This window comes from Penicillium riverlandense, assembly GCF_028828495.1.
Source record: "Penicillium riverlandense strain IBT 135883 chromosome Unknown utg000006l_segment0_segment0, whole genome shotgun sequence".
In the NCBI taxonomy this organism is placed as follows: domain Eukaryota; kingdom Fungi; phylum Ascomycota; class Eurotiomycetes; order Eurotiales; family Aspergillaceae; genus Penicillium; species Penicillium riverlandense.
In genome coordinates this window covers 1393850-1410723 of record NW_026643197.1, presented here as the reverse complement: position 1 = coordinate 1410723, position 16874 = coordinate 1393850, and the positions used below count along the sequence as shown (strand labels likewise).

Sequence of the window (16874 nt, the reverse complement as noted above, 5' to 3'; positions counted from 1 at the left end):
AAACCTCCTAATATAGACGAGCATGTCTTGGCGTTGGGGCCTGGAGAATCAATCGAAGAGTGTAGTGGTCGCAACAGTTTCGGACGTACTGAAGATGGCCTCTCTTTCGATTCTCTTAATGCCGGCATGGTCATGTCTGCCTACCAGGGGGTGTAGCCTACAGGGTGTAGCCTGGACCAGTTTACGCCCGCAGGCATCCAGGCGACCGATCTAAAGAATCTGGCCAGCCTCACAGATAAGACACCATAGTGACAGTTGTCCTCTTTATACTCACGGCCATCGACCGCCCTCTCCGCGGCATGCCATCCCACAGGCCACGAGACCGGTCAGCAGTGGTCAGACGAGCCAAGAAATCTAGTTCGAGCCCCAGAAACGAGGCTCCAATGAGAGCGGGCGTGCTCGGTCAGCAGCGGCCAGGAATTGCGTCGGAGTTTCCTCCCAGATCCATGTCCGAGGAGGGGGTGGGTGCAAAGTCAATTTTCACGCCCTTCGGCAGGACTAGGATCAAAACGGGCATCGTAGGGGCACCCGCGCCCACGGACACAGCCCGCGGCGGGGAGGCAAAAGGGAAAGGATCGGTGGAGCCGGCCCAGGAATGTCTCCGTGGTCCTTTGCGGGCACGAAGGAATAATACGAGGCTCAGCCCCCTGCGGCGGGGACCTGTTTGGGATGGATGAAGCAGTTTGGCTTGCGTAGTCGTGGGAGTGATGTCGAGCAGAGAAACCGGGTGGCATTATTGGTCCCATCGGGGATCCTACTCTCCCAGGCCCTCGCGAACCGAGCCTAGCGAAGGTACCTGCAGTGGGCCTGGCTGCCTAGGGCTTACCCAATCACCACGGCACAATCGCGGTGACTCACACCCCGTGACCGCGACCATTGGTTCCGGCCAACGGGAATAAGAAGTGCCTGAGTCCCCCGTCGATGCCTGGGTCTTTTCTTTTCCCTTTCTCATCCCCCGCTGACTTTTTCCAACACAACCACACCACCACCATCACCAACCCACCATTCTGCCCTCTGACCACCACACTTTTCCCGTTCACAATTTCCATCATGGAGGCTTATTAAGCTCCCCCTCGCCTCAGCGCCCGTCTTTCTCTCCCGAGAACGACACGATAGATCCCCACCATCTCTCTTCTCCTCTCCACTCTTCAGAAGTCCTAGGACCTCTGAACTTCAGCAGCGCCTCGCGTAGCTCAAGTTCTCTCCCCTCCAACATTTCCCCGTTCGACGTCACGTCGTTCACCACGGATCACCACCAGCAATCATGGCTCCCCACGCCCCCGCCCCAGACGCCATTGGCTCCCACTTCGATCAACAAGAACAGCGAAGACAGCAACAGTCTCTCCGAGGACTTTGTGCTCTATCCCACCTCGCCCGCCCGTCCGCAGCCTCGCCCCAGAGACTCGCGTGCGCCAGCACTCGTGAATACAACCCATAGACCGTCTGCCCTGCAGCCGTTCCTGGCCCAGAATCAAGCTCGACGACACTCCTTCACTCTGCAGCTGCAACGTCATCTCCAGCAGCAACAGTTGTCCGGATCGCCCGTGCAAGACCCTCGATTGGCCAGACTCGCTTCGCAGCAGTCAACTCCGTCTTCCTCTTACCGGTCTCCCAACGCTTTGAAGCGTCACCCAGCGTCGGTGCCTTCAAACTCTCCACACCCCAACCGCCCTCCCGTCCCTTATTTTAACACGGGCCTCGCCGTGAACCAACAACAGAAACATTACTCGCGCGCATATCCTCGCATCATGTCCACCCCCAACATCCAACAAGGTATTTCCGTCTCCGACGACCTCTTCCATAGCCACATGGCTAACCCCGCTCCCACAGACTACGACTTTGACTACGACGCCCTCCTGGGGTTGTCCTCAACCGACTTCATGGAGGGTGCCAAGTCTCCTCACCCCTTCGCCTTTGACCAGCTCCCGCTGGGCTCAGAGGCCGGGGTCGAGCTTGTCACCGACGCTCCGACGGGCACCATCTCGCCCAAGGATCTGATGATGGACTCCTCGCTGCCACCGTCGACTTCGTTCACGGATCTCAGCACCCCGTCCTTCGACTCGCCTGGCAACTTCAGCCAGAACCCGTCGCCGATGTTCACGGACGTCGACCTGGTTTCCGGCCACGAGGCCTGGTCTCCCCTCTTCCACGACAGCGATGCTGTGAACGCCTTTGACGCGGCCCTGGCCGAGCCCAAGTACACACAGACGGCAGCCCCCGTGGCTCCTCTGTCGCCGGCTCCCATGAAGCGGACTGCCTCGGCCACCACCAAGCAGTCCTCCGCCACCCGGCCCTCGTCCGTCGCCGGTGTCAATGCTCGCACGCGCAAGCCTCTGAGCCCCGTCACCTTTGACGAGAGCGACCCCGTCGCCGCCAAGCGTGCTCGCAATACAGAAGCCGCTCGCAAATCGCGTGCTCGCAAGATGGAGCGCCAGGCCGGCTCGGAGCGCCGTATCGCCGAGCTCGAGGAGCTCCTCGCTGCACGGGACCAGGAGATCGAGTACCTCAAGTCCAAGCTGCAGGCTCAGGAAAGCTACCAATAGTCGTTTGTCTTTCGATGTTGTTTGTTTATGTGATATGCGTTTGCATAATTGTTTGATGTTCTTCTGTCATTGTCCTGGTTACAGGGATTGTCGTGGGCGTGGGTCGAGTCATTTTCATTTCACTTGACGTCCACCGGAGGTGTCCAGGGTCTTTGCTGATCCTGAACCCTCCACAAAAGTTTCATGTGTGCGCACATCTGGACGTCTTTCGTCTTATTATTACTGTTTTGATATTTTTGGTTTCTTTTCGGTTTGGCCGGTTCTGACTGTCTCCCATTAGATGGGATTGACTCGTGGCTATATTGTTTTGTTTTTGTTTACTTGATAATTATATCATTTTCGCTCGCTATACTCATCATTCCTTGTATGATCTTCCCGTACTGTAGATTTGTTAATGGTGTGTACCTAGTCCATGTAGGGGCTAGTCTATTCTCGATCACTACTCCTTTCTCTAGATTAATGACATCGACCGATGTTGTATCACACGGTCCAGGATTTGTATCTTGTCACCTCCCACACTCTTCGCTTGTTTCCCAACCTTAATGCCAAGATATACTAGGCTATAATTGGAATAATACGGACTATTAATGTTCCTACATTCTTAACTTACCCGCAAACTATCGTACAGTGGTGTTCCAAAAGTCTGAGACCCTCTACCTACCGCCCAAGTGCGTAATGGGTTTCAGATTTATGGAACACACGGTATCTGCTATGTCTCGAACGGTATAACTGATCTATGGAAGCTAGGATTTTCTGTCGCTTCCTAGTGACATCTGTACGAACTGGTACCAATTGAACCGATTAAGATGATTGATTGAAGAACTGTCTGTGAGATGTCTGTTGAGAGCGACTCTACGCCTGAGAGGCTAGTTTTGGTGTGTTAGGACACCGGTATTCCGAATGGACCCGGTTTACTATACAAGCGATTATGGGGAATTGCGTGGCCACTAATGCAGCCTCTAGTTGTAGAATACCGCTCCTCGGATGGACATGTTCCATAGAATTGCACAAACTGGGTCGCAGGCCTCCGGATTGTTCAAGTATAAGCTCCATATTCCTTGACTCTCGTCTTATTATCCGGAAGCTGGAGAATCTGGCACCGGACCCACCTCGGCTTACCGCTGATGCTAGCCCGGAAACCAAAGTTCTGGGAGGCTCTTCGAGACATTAGTTATGGATGCCGGCATAGCCAGATATGTAGGCAATATAGTATGGGCAGGTTCTCCAGCTCTGAGCAGTGCAGCATTCGTGAAAGATCGGATGGACCTCATCGGAGCGCATTTTCACTTAGTGAAGACGCCTTGGTTGCAACCAAGCCGGAGGCCATCAACGAAGTGAAGAATATTTTTAGGCTTCTGGAGACCATGCTCCTGGTTGACGGCCGACAATGGATCTTGAATACAGAGAATCCCAGCCTAGCGGATCTTGAAATATCTTGGCCCCTCCACTGGCTTTTCCCGACACCGGGATCGCTTCCTATGAACCAAATCTCATCTAAGGTGTTCCCTAAAGTTTTGGATGGGTTGAGCGATTTCTGACCACGGTTATAGCAAGAGAAGGCCAGTTACCAAAGCCTCAGGGCTCTCCAGGAGAGGAAGCTGCAGACAAGATCCTCACATCGTCATACAGCGAAGCCCCAAGCCAGGTGGAGCCCAATCACGATAATCTGCATCAGGGGCAGTTGGTAGAACTTTGGCCGACAGGTACTGGCTCACGACATAGGACTTTAGGGAGACTGATTAGTTTGAATTGCGAGGAGCTGACACTCGAGACAACCGGAGATATGATCGTGAGGGCCCACGCTCCAAGGCATGGATTCAAAATGACTCCATATAATGAGAAATAGACAGCCTCATAACTTCTCTACGAGCTCAATCACATTGCATATATTTCTTAAATCGGGTTCAGGAATCAATTCGTGAGAGTATATGGGAACTCTAATCTCTAATCTGATTTTGAATATTGCTGTATTATAATCCAGCTCAGACTTGCCTTTCAACCCCTCATCAACCACATCCATCTCCCGCATCCACAATCCCCTCAAGTCTACATTATAGCCTCCTTCTTCTTCCTTCCCAGTCCCACCCTCTTCCACCCAACCCCAAGCCTTCCGTCCTTCCTCCTCCCAAGCCCAGATAAATAAACGGACCCTGCCCAACGCTCCCCTAACTCAATGAGCCCCTCGCCGTCCGGGAACTGCGGTTGCTCTAAAGAAGATAAGGGACGCAGGGAGGCCGCCTATTTGGTCCAGTTTAGGAAAAGAAAGGGAAGGAAATGTATTCATCCGTCCGGGACGGATGGATGGATACAGATAGGATAGGATGATTGAATGAAGAGTGTAGGAGGGAAGGAAGTAGAAGAAAGAACACAGACGAGAGAGGGAGAGAAGGGGGTGAATGTGGTTTCGGAAGTATCTGATTCTTGGTTTTGTCATCATTGCTGGAGGTTTTCTGTTGGTTGGTGAGGATAGGTGGTCGGGGATGCTGTGTTGAGAATGTGTATATGATTGGGGTATGAGATGATGAGAGGAACGTGATGAAGAAGTAAAGATCAGTCCAGGGTATCAGTCCCCCTCGATCTCCCCGTCTCCATTTTCGCTGTCCTCGCCCCAAATTGGATAGCGCGCTTCTTCTCCAAGGAAACAGACCGCAACCCCAACCGCAAAGCAACAAGCCGAAGAGCCAATTTCTCAGCATCTGGCCGGCGGCCACCGTCGTCGACGATCGGCTGCTCTTCTAGAGGCTCTGGTAAAGGTAGACCAAACCCGCACTTCTCCCACACAGGAGCGCGGAGCACCCAAGCGACGAATTCCTCATCCAGGTAGGGAAACCTCGTCTCCCGGCTCCAGTGTGAGAGGACGCGGTCGTCGCGGCCGAGGTTACGCTGCCCGAGCCGGCTGACGTCGAGATGGATCTCTGCGACAAGGCCCTCGAACCCGTGCTTTGTGAATGCGACCCCGTGTCGGCCGTAGCCGGCGAAGAGCTCGTCGGCGCCTAGCCCTGAGAGGAGAATTCGCGCGCAGGTGGTGTAGTCGTTCTCCGAGGAGGCAGGGGTGGTTTGGGTTTGGGTTGTGCCTTTGCCGCGGGCTGCGAAGTAGAGGGCACATGCGATTGATAGGTCCATTTCTGTATTGTGGGGTCTCATCAGGCGCTTGATTTGGTCCCGGTGCGCTAATGTTTCGTCGTATGGAATGTTAATGGCGATGAAGCGCCAGATACGGCCGGGGCAGGAGGTTTGCAGTTCCTTGTGTGCGGAACGACCGGTTATTCGATCTGGGCAGGCTTCATAGATGGAGAGGGTTGGTTGTGGTGAAGAAGATTTTTGATGACTGGAGTTCGCTGCTGCTGCTACCCGTGGATTTTCAAAAGCCACATTGAGCAGGTCGATGGGTTCATCCAGAGGAAGAAGATCGTGTGAGAGTCTGGCTAGCAGCGTACAGTCTAGACCGCCGGAGAAAAGAACAGCGATTTTGGCGCTGCGGCCTTGAATATACCCAGGAGGCTCGGGAACATTTTGGATTCTTGGCTTCAGTGATTCACCGAGTCGTGCCTCGAGGTCTTGAACAAATTGAGAGTCTGTCGTTAGTGGAGGGGGTTGCTCCGTTGGAATGGACATGTTCATGGGTGGAAGTGGAGATTTCTGCAGTGTTGTCAGTTTGTGGTGCTCTCCAGATTGACCTGATGGAACTAACCAAATGCCCAGCTGGAGGTTGTGGATCAGAGCTCCATGGCAAAGTCTCAATCTTGTACATCTCCGAGAGAGACTTTTGTCCTGCCTGTGGCGGACCCGAACAGTGGTTCAGATCAATCATATGAATGCCATCAGTGCCGACCTCCTCGAATCCCAGTGATGAGGACGACCCATCACAAAGACTGACAATCTTCAAGCTGCCATTCTCATCAAGCCCCTGCAGGAGAGATCTTCTGCCGAGGCAATCCCTGCTAAAGAAGAGTCTTGAGTTGCGCGCGTCAAAGAACACAAAGGAGAAGGGCCCGGAGATGCTTGCAATTGCACTGGCTAGCTTGTGAAGAGCGTGCTTACGATCACCATCACCATCAGCTAGCGTCACAGCTCGTAGAAACAAGGTGAAAATATGCTCTGTGTCATTGCCCTGGACCCTCTCACCGGCGATCTTCCAGGCCTCACCGTTCCAGCACAGCACAGACTGTGTGGCAGGGTCTACGAGAGGCTGGGCGTAGACATGGTCACCTCTCAGTGACAATACGGTTGAGATGAAGGTGAGATGCCAGGACTGCACTCCATTGATCTGGACTGTGTGAGTGCAGACACTATCTGGTCCTCGGGATACCAGCAGACGCTGTGTTTCTGGGGTTGGGTGTATGGGTGCAGAACCAAGTGAGCAGAAGATGCCGCACATGATGTGAAGGGAAATAGTAATCCACGTGACCCCCCCAAATCAATGGACCATCGATATTGTTGTCACTCTCAGAACGTTCATCATTTCTTTCAGACTGGGACACATTTACTCAAATCCAGCTTCCGACGCGAGAAAAAAGAGGTAAGCGGGCCTCGGTCGAACGATGATCCACTCGCGGGTCAACAATCAGGCCAACTGATAATCATCATAATGCGCCAGCTTCCCCCACGTTGCTTTCGAGCACAGCGTTCTCCCACTTTTTTTTTTTTAGCATTGGCGCGCATGAATAGCCCAGCTGATGTCGACCACCGAAGCCTCGTCCCCTCTGGGAAAGGGGGACGAACACATCTCCCACGGGGAAGCACCAGAGAGGTCCGGGCCATCCGTACCGCTTGAACTTGCAACCCAAGCAACGCAGAACGATGCCTCGGAGCAGCACGAGGACCCCACACCAAGCGACGTGAATGCAGAAGCAGCTCAGGGATCCCACTCCTCGGAAACCGGAGCGAATGCGACAAACCCTCCAACTGCCACGCAACCCTTATCCTCCATCCCGCCTCAGCCCGAGCCGCCCGTCGAACAAATGCAAGGACTGTCTTTCCCGGCCAACACCACATCAGAATCTCCCCCCTCATCTAGCACGAGCACTCCTCCACCCCCTCCCCCAGAAAAAGACGATGCATACCTCAATCAGGCGTCTGCGGCTCCTACGTCCGCGCCGCACTCGACTGGCGACCCAAGCTCCGCGCCTAGCTCCGAGAAAGAGCTGCCGGACGTGCCTAGAGACAACAATTATGAGTTGAAACGAGGCGGCCAAGGCGAAGGAGCTCGGGAAGACAATGATTCGCAGCCAGAGATCCAAAGCATCCTAGGACAATTCCAGGACCCTGCGCGGAGTACCGGCCAGGACGAGATCATGTCTCCTCGGATGGAGTTGGCGGAGCAGCTTCGCGGCGCTCAGACTTACTTTCCCCCGCGAAAATCCAGTTTGGATCATATGAAAACTGTCGAACCGGGAGCTTCTACTGTACCGCCAGACAACCAGTCCATCCCCAATGCCCCGACGCATCCGCAGAATCAAACAGACCACGAAAAGCCAATGCTCACTCGGCAGTCATCGACCTCGACTGCCCCGCCGCTACCAGAACCCGAACCAGACCAACCCTTTGACTTCCACCGGTTCCTGGAGCAGCTGCGTCACCGCACCGCCGACCCCGTGGCTAAATTCCTACGCTCATTCCTCCTAGAGTTTGGCAAACGGCAATGGATGGTCCACGAGCAGGTCAAGATTATCAGCGATTTCCTGGCATTTATAACCAACAAAATGGCCATCTGCGAGGTCTGGCGGGACGTGTCGGATAGTGAATTCGATAACGCCAAGGAAGGAATGGAGAAACTGGTCATGAACCGCCTGTACTCGCAGACCTTTTCACCGGCTATCCCAGCGCCTCCAACCATTCCTAGGAGTGCTAGCCGAAGTCGGCGGAAAGAGATAGAGAGACTTCATGGCCCATGGCGGCGCGGTCAACACCAGGAGGACATTGAACGAGATGATATTCTGGCCCAGAAAATTCGCATATACAGTTGGGTCAGTGAGGAGCATTTGGATATCGCCCCAGTGAGCGGTGGCGGGCGCCGATTTTTGAATCTGGCACAGCAGGGTATGTCCTTCAATTTTGACTTGACGAAGCGATCTTCTAACTTGATCATCAGAGATCTTGAAAATCAATGGCTATCGCGCACCCCGGGATAAGGTTATTTGCATTTTAAATTGCTGCAAGGTGATCTTTGGTCTGTTGAAGAACTCTAGAAAGGCCGACACCTCCGCCGATGCATTTGTTCCGCTTTTGATATATGTGGTGCTGCATGCCAACCCGGACCATCTTGTCTCCAACATTCAGTACATTTTACGATTTCGTAACCAAGAGAAGCTTGGCGGAGAGGCAGGATACTACCTGTCTTCACTGGTATGTCCTTCTTTTCCTATTTGCCTCAGCCATGCAGCTAACATCCGTCGCAGTCCGGGGCCATTCAATTCATCGAGACTCTCGACCGCACCAGCCTAACGGTCAGTGATGAAGAATTCGAACGCAATGTGGAAGCTGCCGTCTCGGCGATCGCCCAACAGAATCGCGCAACCGAGTCTCTGGACGATAAACCTACCGACCAGCCATCTACTCCTGCCAGGGTGTCTTCGCAACCACCAGCAGGAGCTGGAACTGGAGCAAGCCGCAAAGATGCATCGCAGTCAACAGACGAGGAATCCTCTGCCCCAGTCGCCGGCCTCCTACGAACAATTCAAAAACCGCTCTCCACCATCGGCCGTATGTTCTCAGACGAGCAAGATTCCGGGTCTTCTACTTCGCAGCAGGAACATCCACTTCATCCCGCCACAACACCTCAACCGCCTCGCCTGACCCCTAATGTCTACCAACCCCCGCGCACAAGCAACGACGACAGTCGAAGTGTGGACGACGAGCGCTCCCGCCAAGAGCGAGAAGGCAGCGGGGGGAAAGTTCGTCGGAACCTGGCACCTTCGTTCGACGCGCAAGATGCAGCGGCGCGCCAGGCCAGCGCCGAGGACGCTGAAGCGCGCCGCATCCAACGTGCCGAACATGACACTGTCGTTGAGACCCTCTCGAACATGTTTCCCAACCTGGACCGCGATGTCATTGACGACGTGGTCAAGATGAAGGAGGGAAGGTGAGTACTTGAAGTCATCTCCACATTGATTGCTTGTCTTATACTGATGATTTGGACAACAGAGTCGGTCTAGCTGTCGACGCATGTCTCGCTCTCAGCGCAGAGTAGTATATACCTTTCCGCATTTACCTCTTTTTTCATGTGAGCGACCTAGGGGGTATAGATGAACTGCAGTGTCACACCGTGGGGCCCTTTCGTTATTTGCTTTTCCTCTTCTCTGTTCTGGACGAAATTAGCGAGGTCTCATTGATGTGCCACACCGAAGCGAATGGTGAATGCGGGCCTATGTTTTCTAATTTTTTTTTCTAGCCCGCCCGCTCCCTTCTAGGAGCAAGCAAGCAGTCTTGTACCTGTACCTGCTATAGTCATGACATGGCTCTCTGCGCATCCAATACACCTTTGCATATCGAGTGCCTATGTTACCTTGCTTGCAGCAACGGGAATCTAGATGCTCTTCAATTTTTCTTTGGCTGCCGCTGTAAGTATGCATCTGTACGTACTAGATTTAGGCCGCCGTAAGAACCTGACATTTCGTATAGAAATGCATTATGAGTAGCTGTTACAGAGTATATTGCTATTAAGTGTGGAAGTTCTTCGCCGTATGATAGCTGATCTGAGTTGTTCAGAGACAGAGGACAACCACGAGAAAACGTACTATATTCACTGGCTAATCGAAGCAGCTTTTGACACAACAGCCACCACATCTTCTGGAGCAGCTAGAAAGGCATCGTGGCCCGCATCCAGTTTAGTGACCGTGTATTCCCCAACACTAGCCAGATGTTCCTGAAACGCCGGTGGAACACACACGTCCTTCGTACACAGAATGTAGAACTTCGGACACTTGATTTCGGATTCCACATACTGTGGAAACAAGGTAAAGCTCTTTCGCGTTTGTCCCTTATGCAGATTAGCCCATTCGGCATCGGCCTCGTCGGGACTCAGATTGTTGTAGAACAGTTCCTTTGCTTCTTCTTTCAGGTGAGTGATACCATTCTGGATTTTATAAAGTTAGTTAGTGGCTAAGCGAATACCAGAGAATAAACTCACCTCAACGAATTGGTACGGCGTAGGCGGAACAATAGTTTCATCCCCCATGATTCCCTTCCCACGAGCAGGAAACGCAAAGCCCGCAAGGCTGACAACTCCGATGATCCCGCCCTTGAGGCCCCTCTCAGCACGCTCAACAGCGGTGAGGCCCTCCGTGGCATGCGTAGCCGGCAAAGATCCATAGCTGTGCGAGAAAATCACAGCCTCTCTGCCTTCGTCCAGCAGAGGAACTAGCTTCTTTTGAATCTCAGCTGCCTCGTCAATGAATGTCACCTCTGGATCCACGGTGTCACCGCAAGAAGCCAGGTCGTAAGGAATCACTTCGTGGCCCTGAGAGCGTAATAAGGCCGTGATCTTGCGGTAGTGGATTGGCTTGTGAAAAGCTCCTGGCACAATCACTATAATGGGCTTTTGAGATGCCATGATTATGACTTAAGAGGTCACGCATAGTGATGAGACCGGGAGTCTTGCAGCAATTTATGTTTCCAATTAGTAAGGCAAGAATAATCCGACAATTTCCCTAGAATCTGACGTGAGATCGAGTGGAGTCTATGTATCCTTCTAAAATACCAGCTTTGCGGGCCCCGCTTACAAATTATGTCTGGCGTCCTTCGGATGACTACGTTCTATAATATCATACCGTAGCATGTAATCTGTTGGTTGAACTACTTGATTCTGGAGCCTATTGGTTCATGATTTACTTCCAACAATCTATTTTCCTAATTAGGCATAGCTTTAAGATTTTCTGTTGAACAATTCGAGTCATAGACCTAGCCTTATTAAGGCTATGATCGGCGAATTCACTACGTCTGCTTGGTTAAAGCATTCAAGTTGCGGGTATGAACAGCCCCTGCTTAGGTGGACTGTGTGCATCGATATTCTACAATCTTCTATGGAGTCTTGTGGTATTATAACAATGGCTACTTTGCTATGTTAACTGATGCGATGCAAGTGAGCAGGGATGATTCTTGAAAAAGTCACTAAAGCTAGATTCAGTAATGTCTACTAGTGGAAGCCGCCTCTTTTAAAGCCTCCATGCAAAGACTGCGCTTTGACTATTTGCGGTGTTCGTCTACGGTTGGGGGTCATGGAATTTCGATTAATAGAGGGATGGTCAAAAAAGGATCGGTTGGAGGGAAGAGGGTAAGGACCACAACTACCGGCAATTACATCGAGTCTAAGACTTCTAAGCCCAATATGGGCGAGCAGCTGAAAAGACATCCTGGCCTGCATCCAATCCAAGAACAGTGTATTCCCCAACACTAACCATATGTTTCTGCCACGCGGTGGAACACACATGTCCTTCGTACACAGAATATAGAATTTTGGTTTGGACACTTGATTTTCGATTCCACGTACTGTAGACACAAGGTGAAGCTCTTACACGTTTGTACCATATATAAATTAGCCCCATTGTCGAGGCAAAAAACTTTGGCTAAATATGTTTTTCAACCATATAGAGGATCGCACCTCTTTAACCGCTGGACAGAGAGAGGAGAAGAGAGAAAAATCGTTCGTCTCAAACAGGAAGCTGGATGATCAGGATGGCAGATACGCAGCTCAATGCTGAAAGATAGGGAACAGAGACCAGCGAATTATAGTAGACATTGGTGTATCTATGATTGGCCTTGCCAAGTCTAGAACATCGATTCTTTCGAACCATGGTTGCCCTAGTATCCGGTACGGGCACGTGATATGTAGTGGCGATCAAGAACGGTGGCGAATTATGTTGCTGCTTGCATCATACAGATAGCTGTTCCGCATAGATATAGTAATGAATGTCAAATGGCATTCTATTGAACTACAGAATTTCCGTGAGGCCTAGTATCAGGATCGACTAGTCGACGATAGGCTGATTGATTGTATTAAAGAGCATTTTTGGATCTGCTAGTACGCGAAGACATTTCTATGCCACCCAGTGCTTACATAAAAATCTGAAGCTTAGCAGATTCCATATAGCAATGGCTAATCTGAACCAAAGAATCCTATTTAACCGGTTGGCAGGCTGTTTGCTTATAAGGGCGGGTTCGAGACAGGGTCGAATCGGGCCACCTTAGTCCACGGATCATACTTGAGTAAAACCTAGCTGTCACTTTATGCAGGAATTTAAGTCTAGAATGTCCTAGATCTTCACTAAACACTATATCATTGGCTACCATTTGCAGACCTTAAATTTCACTACTTCGCGCCTCTCTGTCATCTCGATTGTTAAAACAACCTTTATAACGGCCTTCTAAATCTGCTTCTATTTAATCCTATGCATCCACACCAACCTCCCAATTTCTATACCTGCCAAGTTCTTAACAAAGTCCAGTTAAGACTTGTCACTAGGCGTTCGAAACGCCAACAATGCTAAATGGTCTTCGATCTAAGCCTTCCTACCGGGCAGCCTGGCGGCTGACGCTCGATGAAGTGTTGACGAACACGGCGCCTCCACCATACAATCTCAGCGCATTTATAACATATCTCGCCCAAAGCTATTGCCTCGAGACCCTAGATTTTATCCTGGAGGCGAGGCAGTATTGCGAATGGTACAAATCGTTAGTTAAAACAGCAGGAGGATCTATTGGGACGATCGACTCCTCGGCATGCATGAACCTGAGTATGATCTATCGGGTTCTCCTAACGACGTACATTCTCCCTGGAGCCCCCCGTGAGATCAACCTGTCTGTCGACTTACGCGATGCCCTGTTGCGTTTCAACGATATGTCGACACCACCCCCACCTGAGGCTCTTGAACCCGCCGTCAAGAGCATTCATGACCTGATGGAGGGTTCAATCTTCGATTCGTTCCTGAACAGTCGCTCCACCTTTTTGCAGAGAGACCGAGCGTCGGGAGATTCAAATCAAAACGACAACAGGTCTGACCGCTCATGTACGGACCCAGAAAATCAGCCGACCAAGCCAGATCGCGTAAAAGCTACGCGCCGCCTGTTGAGAAGGACTTGGTCATGGCCTCCTTGGAGTCACTAGACCGAGCGAGCCTCGCTCATCACACTATATGTGAGCAACACCCAGCTACGCTCCTGGCATCGGCAAGGAATCTCGCGAGTCCTGCCAATGTTTTGGCAAGACAAAGTCATACCGTGATATTTGAGATCGGATTACCCCACATACTCTCAGGGATTCTTTTCCGAACCCTTATTTACGCTAAAGTTAGATTAGCCTTAGATCCTCCACATTTAGAAAGAAGCACTATGTTTTACATGCCTGTGATGAGACCTATTAGAGCGTATTTTGTGTGAAATGGTTTACACAAGCTCTTTTTGTACCCCTCAGTCTGTTACCATGTACGTCGAGTCTCGGACTTTCAAGCAATATAAGAGGCAAGTTCGCTTTCCAGTTGAGTTTGTTTTATTTGACAAAAGCTCGGACCTAAGTAATAATTGGAGAGGATCCATCATGCTACTTTAAGCGGACGCTGTAGTGGCCTCCTGGCAGGTCCTCATAGGTCAACCCGTCCGTAGATGAAGTAGGTGTAACAATACCACTGGGTCTCCGCACAACCAAATTTTCCGGCGCGCTAGACAAGATCAATGTCCCTGATGTCCCACTGGGCGTCTTGAAAGCCCCAGTCACGGTGCCGTTACTACCGTCGGTCTTCCAAAGGGCAGAAAACTGTCCCAGCGGGGTCTGATAACCACTTTCGACTCGTTTCAGACCTCCAAGGCGAGGTTGCGCTTTCCATTTCTTTCCTGCCGCCGAGACGATCTGCAAGCCGGCAGCGTAGAAAGTCAGACTTGATGTCGGGCTGGTGGCCCAGCCGTGGGCGTGACTGATTCGAGCGTCGTTACTATACGGCGCATAGTGTAAATCTCCGTTCGTAGAGTAACCCTCGATCAGGCTACTATTGGTCATTCGTGGATCGTCGAGCATAAAGTCGGCCCACATGAACTCAATGAGATCAATGGAGCGCTCGGGAAATCCCGCCAGGAAGTGTGCCTGTACTTCGAACCCGCTCGCAAACGGCGAGATAGTGGCTCCGGCCTCTGGCGCCGGAGCACCGTAGGGCCTGATCCACCGGTTTTGGAGGGCCGCGCTGATATCGGCAGCTCGCTTGGCCTCGACAAGACCGGCCATGATGACCCATGAGTTACCATCTTGCGGGTGGATGGCAGCCGCGGTTTGATTGACGTCGTTGTCGAAGAAAAGATCTTGGGTAGGATCCCAGAGTCGTTCGTTCACGGCAGCTTTGATTCCATGCATGGCTGATCTCCAGACATTGTCCAGGCTATGGTCACCAAGCGCATTTGCAAGCTGTAGGCTGATATCCAGAGTATAGTATAGGATTGCGTTGGCCTGGAATTCTCCCGAATTAGGGTTCATGTAAGCAGCAGTACCTGGACATGGCCACTTACCTCGACATTGTGGCCTCCCATACCGGATCGCAACCAGTCATTGGAACTCGTAACGTTTGCCATGCCAGAGTCATCAATGGTCCCTACACTCCAAGAGATGGCCCGCTTGTATTGATTCCAATATCGGGCTAAGTAATCGATGTCTCCCGTATATAGATAGTAAAGGTGGAGGTCTTGTAGCGTGTACAGATGGTAGGTAAAGCTGAAGGGAAAGTTACCGGGGCTCGTGAATGGGGTCCCTGCCCAGGGCAATTGTCCATCGGGCTGCTGGAGGATGAACAAAGAATCGATTGCGTTTTTGATACCGTCTAGGTTGTTGGTGGAAACGAACACAGATGGAGCAGAAATAACGACGTCGCCAGGCCAAACCAGCCTGTCTCTCTTCGCCCCATCCATGAGGACCGAGGTACCATCTACATATCGGTATTAGAGGATTGGGTATTAAGAGCAGGTGGAAAAGAAGACGAGAAGGAAAGTCTCACTAGCAATGGTGGAATTGAAGTACCAATTAGTGCCAGAAACACTCAGGGCATTTCCCGTAGCCGGATCGGCAGTGCACAGTTGATTGGTATACGCACCCGCGTACCAGACACGGTTCAACTTTTCGTTATCGCTATTGAAGTAACCTTGGTAGTTTCTTAGATTCTCCATCTCTGGCGATGCAGTAAAGTTCACTGATAAATCGCCCAAGGAAACGGTTCCGGTAGAATTGTGCCAGATGCTCATATATCGAAATCCACCGCGTTGATGATACTTATCAGCATGATACTGCCCTTTGTGGGGAATCTTGAACCACAACGGGCTGTCGAATGTCCCACTTGCCGCTGAGTCGCAGTGGTATGGGCTAATCCACATGGAGCTTTCGGTGAAACTGAAACCAATGTATTCATTCGAACCAGAGACAGAGCGGATATCGAAATCGACAGTACCAGCTATATTCTTGCCGAAATCAAGGGTGATAGAGGAGTTGCTACCCAAGACTACACCCTCAGAATTGTGGATGCCGGTACAAAGTGTATCGGGGTTCTTGACGTCGCCGTTAGTGGCAAACAAAGAAGCACACTTCACGGAGCGGTCTTCCGGGGCCAAAATGTACTCTTTGAACTTGGTTGCCTTGGCCCAGTCAGACCAGAGCAGGCCTGCTGCGAGGTTTCGAAATAGTATTCCGCGCATGATGTGGTAGGGGTACTGAGGTATGCTGTAGGGTGTTTGTGTTGTTACCCTGATGGTACCTGAAGCCGCTTTATAGCATAAATACTTCGCAGCTCCGCAGCTCTCATAACGAATCGGGGTGAAATACACCGAGCGTCAATTTCCTTGGGGTGTCATAATGTTTTCTATTGGACTGTGTTTCCGCCTAAACGGGCCGGAACAGGAAAAGTGTACATTAGCTTATTGCAGCCGACGCTTTGACAATGCTTCGACGATTGTAAACTCCCCAAGGTATGTGGCCATACTTAAACAACCGTTATGCAGATCAAAGGGCATAATATCTTGCTACAGTTCCAAGCGTTTCGCAGACACAGAATTCCCGAAATCAGACTTGGGAAAACGGAAAGAAGAAATGGATTATGGCGGCAGAGAGGATTGTTCGCCCCCTCAATTGCCCATTACTTCCCCATCTCCACATGCAGACTATTTGGGATTTGGTTCCGCGAACAAGACCCCTGACATGAATTCAAACTATCTTCCGTTCTGGAAAGGATAGCGTCGGCATTTGCTCTCTGATTGGGTTGCATACTCAGCAAGGCTGCAGAAACATGATACTAGCTGATCTTGAGCGGCGATGCTTCGCTATTTATTCTCCCGACCTCCTCACTGTCAAAATAACAAATATGTGGAGAG

The 16874-nt window shown here is 51.3% G+C and overlaps 6 protein-coding genes across 6 annotated transcripts; 3 read left to right on the top strand and 3 right to left on the bottom strand.

Moving 5' to 3' along the window:
• Positions 1–299: 299 nt before the first annotated feature.
• cpcA (amino acid starvation-responsive transcription factor GCN4) lies at positions 300–2543 on the top strand (the record flags this gene model as incomplete). The annotated part of the gene is made up of 2 exons (XM_057198225.1): positions 300–402; positions 1162–2543. The coding sequence occupies 2 exons, from the start codon at positions 300–302 to the stop codon at positions 2541–2543; spliced, it is 1485 nt and encodes a 494-aa protein (XP_057051665.1).
• Positions 2544–5093: 2550 nt separating this feature from the next.
• On the bottom strand, positions 5094–6921 carry N7474_006814 (asparagine synthetase domain-containing protein; the record flags this gene model as incomplete). The annotated part of the gene is made up of 2 exons (XM_057198224.1): positions 5094–6182; positions 6235–6921. The coding sequence occupies 2 exons, from the start codon at positions 6919–6921 to the stop codon at positions 5094–5096; spliced, it is 1776 nt and encodes a 591-aa protein (XP_057051664.1).
• Positions 6922–7219: 298 nt separating this feature from the next.
• N7474_006813 (guanine nucleotide exchange factor VPS9) lies at positions 7220–9732 on the top strand (the record flags this gene model as incomplete). The annotated part of the gene is made up of 4 exons (XM_057198223.1): positions 7220–8582; positions 8635–8888; positions 8942–9624; positions 9687–9732. The coding sequence occupies 4 exons, from the start codon at positions 7220–7222 to the stop codon at positions 9730–9732; spliced, it is 2346 nt and encodes a 781-aa protein (XP_057051663.1).
• A 552-nt stretch (positions 9733–10284) lies between these two features.
• On the bottom strand, positions 10285–11094 carry N7474_006812 (alpha/beta hydrolase; the record flags this gene model as incomplete). Its single annotated transcript, XM_057198222.1, has 2 exons — positions 10285–10617; positions 10672–11094. The coding sequence occupies 2 exons, from the start codon at positions 11092–11094 to the stop codon at positions 10285–10287; spliced, it is 756 nt and encodes a 251-aa protein (XP_057051662.1).
• A 1926-nt stretch (positions 11095–13020) lies between these two features.
• On the top strand, positions 13021–13644 carry N7474_006811 (regulator of G-protein signaling domain-containing protein; the record flags this gene model as incomplete). The annotated part of the gene is made up of 1 exon (XM_057198221.1): positions 13021–13644. One exon carries the CDS (start codon positions 13021–13023, stop codon positions 13642–13644), a length of 624 nt encoding a protein of 207 aa, XP_057051661.1.
• Positions 13645–14076: 432 nt separating this feature from the next.
• N7474_006810 (uncharacterized protein) lies at positions 14077–16202 on the bottom strand (the record flags this gene model as incomplete). The annotated part of the gene is made up of 3 exons (XM_057198220.1): positions 14077–14970; positions 15030–15442; positions 15512–16202. 3 exons carry the CDS (start codon positions 16200–16202, stop codon positions 14077–14079), a joined length of 1998 nt encoding a protein of 665 aa, XP_057051660.1.
• Positions 16203–16874: the final 672 nt, after the last annotated feature.